Source organism: Eucyclogobius newberryi, unplaced genomic scaffold (assembly GCF_026437365.1).
Source record: "Eucyclogobius newberryi isolate DKJ021-1_F unplaced genomic scaffold, fEucNew1.0.hap1 SCAF_4, whole genome shotgun sequence".
Taxonomy (NCBI): Eukaryota; Metazoa; Chordata; class Actinopteri; order Gobiiformes; family Gobiidae; genus Eucyclogobius; species Eucyclogobius newberryi.
Window position 1 is genome coordinate 20,096,776 of NW_027316056.1, and position 13,629 is coordinate 20,110,404.

The window sequence follows — 13,629 nt, forward strand, 5'->3', positions numbered from 1 at the left end:
TACAAAATAAGAACACCTGTAGTTGTGCAGAGGAGAAACACCAGTTAATATGGATGACTCTGGTCAGGATTTTATAGACCTTTACTCCAAGCTCCTTAAAAGAAACCGCAAGAAACCTGTGGATCTACGAGCCAAGACTGGAAGAGAAAAGCAGACAAATAAACAAACCAAAGATGAGCCCCGAAGTTCCTCTGTTGTTGACGGGCCACAGTCTGTGGGTGCAAGGGCTGTCCTGGGTGGGATCAGGGCAAAAGACCAGGTCCTCCACAAGATGCACAAGTTCAGAAGAGCCAGTCCTCAAAGGATACGAGAAGAGCAAAGGCACGACCAGCTTCAACCAGGTATACTTGTTGAGGCTGCAAACGATTTATTGGAATGATCATTACTAGTCAACTATTAAAATAATCGTGTTTTATCTATCGTTATCTGGACTGTTGGGTTTCTGTTTACAGTTATAGGCTACATTTTTAGGATTTTGTGTTTTAAATTGTTAATAGCTATGGTAGTTACTAGTTATTTTAAACCCATGGACATTCCAAAACACATGCCAAAAAAAAATATTTTAATACAGTGACATTAATCCAAATGTTAAAGAAATAACATTTTCAGTTACATTTTTTGCTACACAAATTTTACTTTAAATCACAATTCCCAAGCACCACCATATTTGTATTTCTATTTGTTAAATGAATGCTTTGTGTGGCCAAGGTCCAGCAGAGTCTCAAAGGCCAGTCTTCCCTGAGCCTGAGGACAGTGATGAAGCGTTGGCGATTCGTTTGCAGCAGGAGCTGGACAGAGAGGGCTGTCCTGTGGATCTGCAGGATGAGGGGCTGTTCTTCTGTCAGCTCTGCCACAAAGACATTTCACACATGACACCTGAAGGACGCACGCAGCACATAAACAGGTATTGCATTCTTCACTAAACCTTAGCACAAGCAATATTCAGTGGACACATGAGGAGAAAAAAAACAAGGCTATTTCATTGCTGGACATCAAAATTCACCACAACAAGGATGGCAGCAAAAATATCGGTTTCAGGAAACCCATGCGGATCAGTATGGACTTCAGAGCCCCCCACTGTACACAGACTGTCAGTGGTAAGGACATAAGGACATATTTGAATGGGCCAATCATCACGGACAGAAAGGAGGAAGAGAAATAGATTCACACAATGCCAATCCCCCAGATGGGCCATAAAGAAAGGAAAACAAGTCGAAGAGAAAAAGAAACAAAATGAGTACAAAAACATCACTTTACTATACATTAGATAAGGCCAAACTACGGCCTGGGGGCCAAATGCGGCCCTCAGACCTGCAAAGTTGGTCCAAAAAACAAAAAGCAGTCCAAAAAACTAATACTATGGAAAATTCAAGCATTTTAATGTTATACCAACCAATATTAATGTTCCATGTCTTATTAAAGGTGTGGAGGCATCAAAACTATGCCAAATGCAAAATTTTGAATAATACACTTTTGTTTGTGGCCCTCTGTTTCGTAGATGTTTCAAAATGCGGCCCTCGCTGAAAAATGTTTGGATTAGAGGGATCAAAAGAGCAATGGAAAAAAAACAAGACTATATCAACACACATAAAGGCAACTCAAAAAAACAAATCCCTCAGAAAAATAAATGACACTGGACAAGAAAGGAACACTAAACTGAATGTGAGAAGGAAACTACGGGAAGACTCACTAGGACAAAGAAGGAAAACTAGAATATCAGAGCAATATCAGACCACTGCAAAAAGAATAATCATATCTTGGGACAGGGCTCAGGTCGTAGGAGCTGAAACCAAGTTCAACCCATGCTGCCAATTAGGACGGTGCAATTACTGGTAATGACATTTTAATTAAGATTGAGAATCGACACGTCTCTGTCAGTAAAGGCGTGTGGTTTGAAGTTCAGACTTTTGAAGGAACACTATGACATTTTCAGACAGTCACCACCCACTCACGTGTCACATCCCTCCATAGGCAGGGTGGGCGACGTACAGACACTTCAGATGTCCAGGTACGGGCAAAATGTTAATCATGTTGTTTTGCAGATGTTTAGATGAAGGAGAGGACCATACAGCACCTCCGCCGCCCCCTGGAATCATGGAATGTCCCATTTGTGGAAAGAAGTTTAAGTCTGAGAAGAATCGTGCATCTCATCTGAAGCGTTGCTCTTCAGATATGGGTGTCCCTCCTGCTGTGCTCATTCGGGCTCTACAGAGACAGACTGAGGAGAACCAAAGCGACACAACCAAGTATGTTCCATCAAACCTGCAAATATTTGTATGGAAACTTGCATATGTTTTTTGTAGTCATTACTTTGTCTAGTAGGATAATTCTTTGGGTACATATTTTCAGTTTTCCAAGTTGCAGTTGTAAAAGCTGAAAATTACAAGAAGCTGTGCTGAGTTTTAAAAAGGAATCCCTCATCAAAACGCAACCTTTGTTATAAACTCCTTCTAAAATGTTTTCTTACACGTAAAGGAACCCACAAGGAACACATTGTTCTGACAGTTTAAACATTCATACAACAAAAGTGTTTGTGTATTTGTGTTAGTATAGTCATAATCTCTGGAGTGAATTAGATGAGCTTTAACCCTTGCATATACAGTGTGGTTGCTAGGTTACAGATATGTCACATCCGCTGCTCATTATAAACTTCACCAAAATTGTCAAACCAGGGAAAAACTATAACTAAAATAAACATACAAGTACCTGGGTGTTCATCTGAACCACAAACTGGACTGGACTCATAACACAGACACACTGTACAGGAAGAGCCAGAGTCGGCTCTACCTCCTGAGGAGACTCAGGTCTTTTGGAGTGACAGGGCCACTCCTGAAGACCTTCTACGACTCTGTGGTGGCATCAGCCCTCCTGTACGGTGTGGCCTGCTGGAGCAGCAGCATCACAGAGAGGGAGAGGAGGAAGCTGGACAGAGTCATCAAGAAGTCCAGCTCCGTCCTGGGCTGTGCTCTGGACTCGGTGCAGGAGGTGGGGGACAGGAGGGTCCTGGCTAGATTCACATCTATGCTGGACCATGAGTGTCACCCCCTGCAGGACACTCTCTCCGCTCTGGAGAGCAGCTTCAGTGAGAGACTGATCCACCCTCGATGTGCGAAGGAAAGGTTCCGTAGGTCTTTCCTTCCTGCTGCTGTCAGACTTTATAACAAAAACTGTTAGTACTGAACACTCACAATACTGACCTAACCTAATACTGATGTGCAATTCTGTCATATGTGCAATTGCTGTTGGAATTCATGTGCAATTCATGTGAAATTCATGTGCAATCTATGTGGCGTCGTGACACACATTCATGTGCAATTACTGTCGTGATCACATGCAATGGTATTTATGTATTTATTTATTTATTTGTCTATGGGAGTTTTTATTTATTTATAGGAGATCTTCTACTGAAAGTGTTTTTCAGACTTCCTATAAGTGATCTGTTCTTCTGTATCTACCTCTGTATCTACCTGCGTTGCACCAATGAAATTTCCCCATGTGGGACAATAAAGGAATATCTTATCTTATCTTATCTTATCTGCAGTACACAGACGGCAGGCCAAAAACGAAAAGGATCCAAGTCAAACATGCCAGCAAGAAAGAAACCCAGGAAGAAGGTCGTAGATCTGGATGAAGACACAATGATGGCCTTGGCCCTGTCCTCGTCACTGCTGGAACAAGAGCGAGGGAAACAAAAGGTATCGCAGGCCGAGAGAGAGAGCCTTAAAGAGACGACTGCCCCCAACACATCCAAGAGTCCAGCTCTGAAGTGGAAACCAAATGCTGGTATAATATGTATTATTACGTTATGGCTCAAAATTGGAAAGCAAAGTTAAACCTCTTAAAAACATTTAAATAAATTATTCTTGGTCCTGATTTTTATAAGATGCTTGTATGAAGCGAAGCCCATTGTGTTTTAAAATATAATCTTGATATTATTTTTGTCTTGTTTTTATCTGACTTTTAACTTCGGCCTTCCTCTCTGAATGTCAAGGACGCAGCAAAAAGAAAAAAGGTGGCATCCCTCGGCCTCCTCCCCTGCTGCTGGTTCAGGGCCCTGGGGCAGCTCTGGCCCGGATACAGGAGCGTGTCTCTGATCTCCTGCTAAGCAACTGTGCCCTATCTCCTTCAACTCCTACTCGCTGCACCTCCAGTTTGCTTGGCTGGAGTGGTGCTGCCCCCCTTTGGCAGAAAAGTGCATTGATCTCAGATTTTTGCCTGAGTGATTATTATGCTCCGGAGCTTAGAGACTTTATTGTACCACAGGAATCAACAAAGGTTGGCAAGGCATTGTTAATATTCATATTTTTAATAAGGTAATATAAACTATTTTCATTGTTTTATTTTTTGTTATTCTAGACTATTGTGCCATCAGTTGCAAGTTGGGACAAGACAGACACTCCGGTGCAGCATCTGAAAATAAGAACTCCTGTCGCCGCCGTCTTGCCTTCTCCCTCCCAGACGGGCCGCTCCTCTCCTGCTGTTTCTACCCCGGGCAAAGGGCAGCTGCCCGGGTGCAGCCAGGCCCTTCAAGACCTCATAGAGTTAGCTGAAGACGGGATGACACTGACACAGTACGGCTACTCTACCACAGAGCTTACAAAAGGTGATCAAATATCAAAGTGCATCTCAGTGGAGGGTTACTTTTTAGCCCAACAGTGTCATTTGTGTCATTGCAAAGTAATTTATACAACAGTGTCAAGATAATGATTATATAGTGATTGTGATGATTGTTTTTCTTAGCATGATTTGAATTGAAAGAAGGATTCTTGAGCAACGAAACACTATTGACAAGATTTATTTTTTCTGCATGTTTTTGTTTGCTCTTTTCACATGTTCTTCTTTTTCATCTGTGCAGTTGCCAAGCCAATATTTTACTCATGCAGTTGTGTGTTCCCTCTTAGACCAGCAAACCAGGGCAAGTCCCACTTCAAACCTACCTTCAAGTGGATTTGTTGTTTTAGAGGAGGATGAGCATAATAATGACTGTGTGAGTGGATTCTTACCTGAAATACCCAACGATAATCCTAAAAGACTTCCATTAAGAACTTCATCTACGAGAAAGGAAGAGGACGACAGCCGCCAATCAGTGAGATAAACTCAAAACAAACCGCTTTCATTAGTTTTTGTCATGTGTTTTGTAATGTTTTTGTTTGGTTTCTTTATTGCAGTTGCATCTGTCTAAACTCGCCTTGGACTTGGGCGCAATGGTAAACAACCCTCAGCTCAGCGATCTGCAGCTACAGGTGGACAGTGGGGAAGTCTACTTTGCTCATTCATTTATGGTGTATGCTCGCTGCCCCCTGCTGGCTGAAATGGTAAACTGTTATCACTAATGTAAAATAAGTTCATCATTTGTTTGGTTATTAATTGCTGGATCCTCATAATATTCAACGTTTCCTCTCTTCAGATACATGAGAGCGGTTTTGGGGTGCAGGAGGAGGAAACGCCTGCCGCTCAAAGGGTGCTGCTGAATGATGTCCCGGGACAGGCGGTGTTTGCCCTGCTACAGTACCTCTACACTGCCCACTGCTCCTTTCCATCTTCACTACGGCAGGACGTCCTGGAGCTGGCATCCAGGTCTCACCATTGCTATTTAATTAAACAGGACTGTTAATTAGTTTATTCATCTGGTTATTATTTTTGTGTAATCTCTCGATTATCAGAGAGTGAAAATAAAAGTCTTAACAATAGTAAGAGATGTTTTTCAAGGCACCATGTATTTGTAGAAATAAAAAAAAAATAACAACGAAAAATTGTGAGAATTTTAGAAACTAAAATATGTAATTTCAGCTCAATTTCCATCCTAAAAAGTGTTTAGTTTAAACTTTATTGTTCAGAAAGTTTGTCTTTTTCATAAAGTGAGTCATAGACTCCAGAAATCTATTACACCTTGCGAAGTAAAGTTGATTAAGGATTTATTTGTTGCTTGGTAACATAATGAAAATGTTTGTTTTCAGCCCTACTCCAATATTGTGCTAAAATGCTATTGCTTGTGATATAAAACTTTATTTACCTTCATTTCCAGGTTTGACTTGAAGGATCTCCAGGCGTTTTGCCAGCTTCAGGATGAGGCAGTGTTCCAGAGCGAGAACAGCGAGCGTCCAAACACACAAACGGATGAGGCCTTTATTGAGCTGCTGCGCTCCATGTGGAACGACGAGGACGCAGAAGATGACGGGACGGAGCGCAATTCTTTTAATAACAGTGAGGAGACGGATGACCAACCTGGTGACGGGGAAATGGAAGAGGAACAAGTAAACGAGGACGAACTGGTTGAAATTTACGAGTTCGCCGCCACTCAGAAAAAGAGAGGGGAGGAAAAGGAGGCCGACGATCGAGATCTGCCTGAAACATCCGCGAGTCCGACCAAGTTCGATGACGCAATGGAAAGCGGTGAGCGTCATGTTAATGCCAGTTTAGATCGTAGCTACCATCGTCTCTTTTCTGAATCCTGGGGTGAGTTTGAGGGAAAAGACTGCTCTAATTTACCAGAACCTTCGTCTCACCTGTCTGCTCGTCCTCTGTCATCTGAAATGTCAGCCAGAACGTTGCTTCAGTCCTCAGCAAGTGTGATTGACAAGCACTCCCCAAGTCCTCCACCGAATGCACAAAACCTGCCTTTCGCCGGTGTTTCTCCAGGATTGTCCCCAGCTTTGTCCCAGAATGAAGTTAGTCTTTGTGGAGGAGGCGATGGAGCAGATGATATTTTGAAAAAGTCCAAAAATTACACCGTAAAAACCCACGATGCCCCGGCCGTTTACAAGCCAAAACCTTCTCAAACATCTCCCCGAAGCAAAGAACCCGAGTTGGTAGTTTTGTCCGACTCCAGTGATGATATGGACATAGATCTTACTCAGAGTTCAAACAGCCCTTTGTCGCCAAATGGAAAGCACTTCACCGATATTAAAGAACAAAATACGCCCGATTCAGATGACCTTAACTCAGACAAAACGGATGGCCAGCCTCCGGATGGTGAGGTAAGTCTGGTCGATTGCTCTGCGGAGATTTCCTGGCTCGTTCCCTCCACACCCGTCCAGCCTGAAAAGAGTGTCCGCACCAGTTCCTCTCAGACAAAAAGCAGCATTTGTAGGACTCGACTGTTCCCGAAATGTGCAGATTCAATGCCCCAAAGCTTCTCCTCAAGTAAACCGTCATTCTCCAGCTCAGAGACAAGTGGCAGAAAGAGTAGTTTGGAACTGACAAGGGACAAAAACTTGGACTTTCCTGGATTTGTAGTTCCTCAAAGCCCTTTCAAGTATTCTCATCTTGGAAACTACTCCAGTTCACATACAGCTTTTTCCAAACAGGACACGCCCCTCCCCATCCCAGCCTATAGTAGCACACCTGTACAAACCGAAACACTGAGGCTACCACCAGCTTCAAGTCATACTGATAGAACCACTCCAAGTCCAGAGAAAGCAGAGATCTTTCCCAGCTTTCATCTTTCTCCTTTGTCAGAAAAGTCGTCCTCTTCTCCCAGCAAGACAAACAGCAAGTCTTACGGTAAAAGCAGATTATCAGAAGGCTGCAACACAAACAACAGCGCGGGCGATGAGAATGCACGCTTGGCCCAAAATAATCCAGATCGCTTCGAGGCAGAAGGTGGAGAGTCCAGTTTTAGGCAAAGCTTCATTGACGAGCCTCCGATGGCTTTCAATGACTCGTGGGGTCTAGACGCCTGCGCTGAAAATCCCTGCTTTAGTCTCAAACTGGACGACAGCGAAGGGTCTGACTGCCCGGGGAATATCAGAACGAGCGCCTCAACCACCGCGGCTCCCGTCAAACGATGTGATGTCGGGACGAGCACGTTCGAATCCTCATCAAAAACATCTGCCATTTCACCACCTGAAGTCGAACCTGCTCAGGACCTCAACAACAGCCTCTTGGACTCGAACATCTGGGTAAGTTGGGAGGAGGAAGATGAAGAGAAGGACACAGCCCCGCCTCTTTCTGAGCGATTGAAATCTCCAGTACAATACAAGACCCCAAGTAAGTCATCTTTCTTGCATTCCCATTTGTAACTGGTAAATACTGCTGCACATGACTATCATACGATCGTAATTGAAATGCTGCTGTTTTGGTTTAGTATCCAAATTCAAAAAGCGAGAGGCCCCGGTTCCCATTACTCCAATGCCTCACTACTCGGACATGGACACACCAGAGCTCAAGAACAAGTTGAACAAGTGTGTAGCCATTCACTTTAAAGAAATAGTCTCCGTTTCCACCATTCGCCTCAACAATGTGTGTGCTTGTAGGTTTGGAGTTCGACCTTTACCTAAACGCCAAATGGTTTTAAAACTAAAGGAGATCCACCAGTACACGCACCAGCTGACCAGTTCAGAGTCTGAGGATGAGGCACCCTCTGCTGGTCAAACCGCTCAGGCCAAAGTTCCTGTCTCAGCAGCTGTCAGCCCGACCTCCTGTGCCATGGCAAAGTTCAAAAAGCCCACGATAACTACCACCTCGCCCATGAAAACGCCTCAGGACGATGAGCCACTGTCGGCCTCTCAGGGCTCCAACACCTCCACTGCAGAATCGGAAAGGTAGATGATACAGACTTCACTTTCATTAGCCATTTTCTGCAGTCGCAACATAATTAAGTAGAGCTTTTGTTTCCAGTCTGCTGCAGATACTATAGAAATCTAAACACACAATATTAAATGCAGCTTTATTCTGACCTTTACACATTCAGTGCCAGCTAATGTGTTCCGTTTGTACAGGTCAAACCCGGAAATTGTGCAGTTGTCCGATGGGGACTCGGACAGTGATGGGGGCATCTCCGCCTCTCAGTCAGCCTCCCGTCTGCAGGACCGGCTCGAGGCCGTCCGAACGTTCATTTTGTCCGATTCCTCCCTCTATAACCAGATCCTTCAGTACCAGCCGCTGGTCCTGTCTCAGCTCCAGCAGCAGCTGAAGGCCAAAGGGATTCAACTTGGCGTCACTAAACTGGCAGACTATCTGGACTCTCAGTGCATCACCTTCACCACAGCCAAACCGGGCCAGGCCGCGCCCAGTCGGAGGCGGGTCAAAAAGACTAAGGCAGCGAGTGGGAGCGGAATGAGGCGGAAAAAAGCCTCTTCAGCGCTCCATTGACAGACATTTTATTAAGTTAGACATGTTTTACTCTAAAATGTAGGAAAATATTTTTAAATGTTTAAGAATGCGTTTTATATTTATACATTTTTTACATGACTTCTGTAAAATAAATGTTCCAATTTTGACCTCTTTTTTTTTTACACAAGTATTTGCTGTGACATAAAAGAAAGATTCAGACAAAATCTTGAAAAACACTTTACTATTTTGCTTTTCAAAATATTTATCCAAAGAAATGCATACAGCGCAAACAGGAGGCATGTTAGTACATCATTCAAGTTGAGCGGGGCTTCGCAGCACATCAGTTCAGTGGAGAGGCAGTTTGTGCTGCTGGCCCCGTCTCCTGCATCTTCATTAGACTCCTACATTCATCCCGTAGACGCCCGCCGCTCGTCTGTGATGAAGACCACTGTAGCTTTAGCTCGGGGGCCACCGTCACTGCACACAGACCTCGTGTGCACTCAGGACAGGTTAGCAATGTTAGCCAGGAAGCGCTGGGCCCACCATTCCTCCAGGTCAATGGGCACAAAATCTGGAATCGACAGCGGTCACAACAAATCAGATTACTGTAAAGTTTTCCACTTCTTCTAATTATGACTAGTTTGGTGGTATTTATCCACCATTTTCTGCCAGTTTGAACAATCATTCAACAAACTAAAGGAGTTATCGTTTGTCAAATCAAAACACGCGTGTGATTTATATGGATTTTAGCTCTTGTTTTCAGTATGGTTGCTAGGTAACAGTTGTAGAATTATCTGTTCTATTTGCTGCCAATGTCCAACCAGGAAGTGACATTATAAACTTGTCAAAAATGTCAAACTGGGGACAAATAGGCAGAATGTTAAGTAAAGTTTGAAATATAAATCATGTTCAGTACATACTACCGGCCTCCTGCTGGTGCCAGAGTCAGGACTAAACGTGGACCGGCCTCCTGCTGGTGCCAGAGTCAGGACTAAACGTGGACCGGCCTCCTGCTGGTGCCAGAGTCAGGACTAAACGTGTACCGGCCTCCTGCTGGTGCCAGAGTCAGGACTAAACGTGGACCGGCCTCCTGCTGGTGCCAGAGTCAGGACTAAACGTGGACCGGCCTCCTGCTGGTGCCAGAGTCAGGACTAAACGTGGACCGGCCTCCTGCTGGTGCCAGAGTCAGGACTAAACGTGGACCGGCCTCCTGCTGGTGCCAGAGTCAGGACTAAACGTGGACCGGCCTCCTGCTGGTGCCAGAGTCAGGACTAAACGTGGACCGGCCTCCTGCTGGTGCCAGAGTCAGGACTAAACGTGGACCGGCCTCCTGCTGGTGCCAGAGTCAGGACTAAACGTGAGTCAGGACTAAACGTGGACCGGCCTCCTGCTGGTGCCAGAGTCAGGACTAAACGTGGACCGGCCTCCTCCTGGTGCCAGAGTCAGGACTAAACGTGGACCGGCCTCCTGCTGGTGCCAGAGTCAGGACTAAACGTGGACCGGCCTCCTGCTGGTGCCAGAGTCAGGACTAAACGTGGACCGGCCTCCTGCTGGTGCCAGAGTCAGGACTAAACGTGGACCGGCCTCCTGCTGGTGCCAGAGTCAGGACTAAACGTGGACCGGCCTCCTGCTGGTGCCAGAGTCAGGACTAAACGTGTACCGGCCTCCTGCTGGTGCCAGAGTCAGGACTAAATGTGGACCGGCCTCCTGCTGGTGCCAGAGTCAGGACTAAACGTGGACCGGCCTCCTGCTGGTGCCAGAGTCAGGACTAAACGTGGACCGGCCTCCTGCTGGTGCCAGAGTCAGGACTAAACATGGACCGGCCTCCTGCTGGTGCCAGAGTCAGGACTAAACGTGGACCGGCCTCCTCCTGGTGCCAGAGTCAGGACTAAATGTGGACCGGCCTCCTGCTGGTGCCAGAGTCAGGACTAAACATGGACCGGCCTCCTGCTGGTGCCAGTCAGGACTAAATGTGGACCGGCCTCCTGCTGGTGCCAGAGTCAGGACTAAACATGGACTGGCCTCCTGCTGGTGCCATAAGAGTCCGGACTAAACGTGGACCGGCCTCCTGCTGGTGCCAGTCAGGACTAAACATGGACCGGCCTCCTGCTGGTGCCAGAGTCAGGACTAAACGTGGACCGGCCTCCTCCTGGTGCCAGAGTCAGGACTAAATGTGGACCGGCCTCCTGCTGGTGCCAGAGTCAGGACTAAACGTGGACCGGCCTCCTGCTGGTGCCAGAGTCAGGACTAAACGTGGACCGGCCTCCTGCTGGTGCCAGAGTCAGGACTAAACATGGACCGGCCTCCTGCTGGTGCCAGAGTCAGGACTAAACATGGACCGGCCTCCTGCTGGTGCCAGAGTCAGGACTAAACATGGACTGGCCTCCTGCTGGTGCCCAGAGTCAAGAATCAGAATTCAAATCTAAGCTAAAAACTTTTTTTTTTAGCTGTGCATATGACTAATGATTTGCTTTGCACTTTTCTTTTATTTCTTAAACTGTTTTGTGAATTCAATGCATTTTTTTCCTGTTGTGTGAAGCTATTTGAATTAACTACGAATTGTGCTCGACAAATAAACTTGCCTTGCCTTTTATATGATATGTGGTCATATACTAGTTATGATTGTTATACATTTTAATGAACTGATACTTGTTCAAATGAGATTCTAGTTTTCGTTTAGTATCTTGGTAGTAATACCTTTGACAGCCCTACTAGCAATGTCATCTTTCAAACAAGGCCATACTAGAACCTCGACATGGTGCGCTTTAATACATTTAAGGTGGACTGCAAGATAGATTTTTATTGGGATCATAAGAAAATATGAATTTTGTCAATGTCAATCACAACTTTAAGGAGTAATATGTTTAGATAGAGTCTGAGGTGGTTCTAGAGGAGAAAGATATTGTCCATGGACTTTTATCCTTGATTGAACTGAGCCCGATTTGACATTTTCTAGACCGGTGCAGACAGGTATGAACCGACGCCGTTTAAAGATTAAAGTATTACAACAGTTGCCCTCTGGTTACAGTCAAAACACATCTGCTAATCATTCAACAGTCCCAATAAACACGTCCAATTTGTCCACCAAGGTTCTGCAGGCAACAAATAATGAGTACTTTGCAATCAAATCTGTATAGCGGATGCATATTGGTCTGGAATAGTCAATGTGTTTTTTATAATTGTGCACTGCGAGTTTTCCCACCTTGACCCAGGTCACCCTCGAAAAAGTGGTTTTGATCTCAGTTGTTTTAATAAGTACAATAAAAATGAGCCAAACAGATCTTTTCTTACATTATGTGACACTGTATATGAGACTGTATATATGAGGCACCACTTTTTAAACACTCATAAATGCAGTATGAGGCCTGGTAAAATAATAGAGGGGTCTGGCTCCTGGACTAATATTGTTCAGTACATTGTTGGAAGATATTTAATACTGCAGTTCTGGTAAACCTTTTGGGTTCTGGATATAAAATTCTAATCAATTTTCCCAATTTCCTTAAAAAAAAAAAAAAAAAAAATTTAAAAGTACACATTTCTCAAATATATTTTAAAAATAGTCTACGACTGTTGAGCTCCATTAAAGCAAACATTTCATGCATATCTTTGTAGCTGTAAGATGCCCAATCAGTTTTATCTGAGAAATTACACTTCACTGTGATTGGTTAAAATGGCTTGTCATTCACTCAGAATGACGGAGACTGACCAATAAAACTTGTGAAAAACAACAAATTAGAATCAAACTATAAAACAAGATCTCTAATTATGGTGATCAGTATTGGATATATCACTCCACAGCCTCAGTTTTGCCCGACACGTGCAAAGGGGACTCACTCTTCATTGCAGTGCTCGGGGTCTTCTCGGCGTACTGGACAGGACCTTTGCCATCTGTCACGTCTGCACCATTTTCAAGTTTTTGCTCCACTTCTTGCCATGCTGCAGGAAAATAAAATGATTTCAGACAAAACTAAAAGGTGTAAGTAAAAATGCTCTTGCAGCACACTCGCTGATAAACTCCTGTGTTGAAGTTTGTATTGTACACGTAGATTTACTTTACTTTTAATTTGCTTCCTTCACATCAAATTTACTTAAAACAACAAGGCTTGAGAATCACATAAGGACAGCACAGAGAAAGTTGTCGCTGGCAGAAGCCCAAGACCAACAAAGAAGGCTGCTTCAAGTCCACTCTGCTTTGCAACTCATTCATCCACGTGTGGGCAAGAATACTGGTGTTAAGCAGACGACTGGATGAATTTAACAGATTTACAGCATGAATTTTAAATCAGTACAATTCAGTAACAGTACTGTGAATCTGTAAAGAACTCTAAAGAACTCTGGATCAAACGCCAAAATGTTTGGCCAGACGCATGAAAAGAGCTGTGCATCTGAGCAGCTGCTGAAACACATTTATCCAACTACAGAGAAAATAACCCTGAGTGATACTGTAGCACATTTAACCTCCTTTTAAAGTGACTTTTTGGTGGTGTGGGTCTGCCACGTCACCTGCTTGTCTCCATGGAGATGTTATTGCTTTGCATGGAATGCTCCACAGTAAGTCATTCATCTTAAAACATA

General features: G+C 44.5%; 3 protein-coding genes across 3 annotated transcripts in view; 2 read left to right on the forward strand and 1 right to left on the reverse strand.

Annotated features, from left to right (window-relative positions):
- Positions 1-13,629, forward strand: part of crebbpa (CREB binding protein a) — a 347,948-nt gene that overhangs the window by 37,556 nt on the left and 296,763 nt on the right. The window lies entirely within an intron of this gene.
- On the forward strand, positions 3,542-9,221 carry slx4 (SLX4 structure-specific endonuclease subunit homolog (S. cerevisiae)). Its single transcript, XM_072462373.1, has 10 exons — positions 3,542-3,783; positions 3,992-4,275; positions 4,357-4,603; positions 4,902-5,086; positions 5,169-5,315; positions 5,408-5,577; positions 6,026-7,989; positions 8,087-8,183; positions 8,256-8,543; positions 8,721-9,221. Exons 1-10 carry the CDS (start codon positions 3,585-3,587, stop codon positions 9,091-9,093), a joined length of 3,954 nt encoding a protein of 1,317 aa, XP_072318474.1. The 5' UTR covers positions 3,542-3,584; the 3' UTR covers positions 9,094-9,221.
- mcrip2 (MAPK regulated corepressor interacting protein 2) overlaps positions 9,276-13,629 on the reverse strand; it is a 43,279-nt gene continuing 38,925 nt past the window's right edge. The window contains exons 5-6 of the mRNA XM_072462391.1: positions 12,889-12,990; positions 9,276-9,625 (exon numbers count right to left, since the gene is read on the reverse strand). Coding sequence (XP_072318492.1) covers positions 9,555-9,625; positions 12,889-12,990 — 173 coding nt within the window. The 3' untranslated portion in view covers positions 9,276-9,554. The remainder of the gene's footprint in view (positions 9,626-12,888; positions 12,991-13,629) is intronic.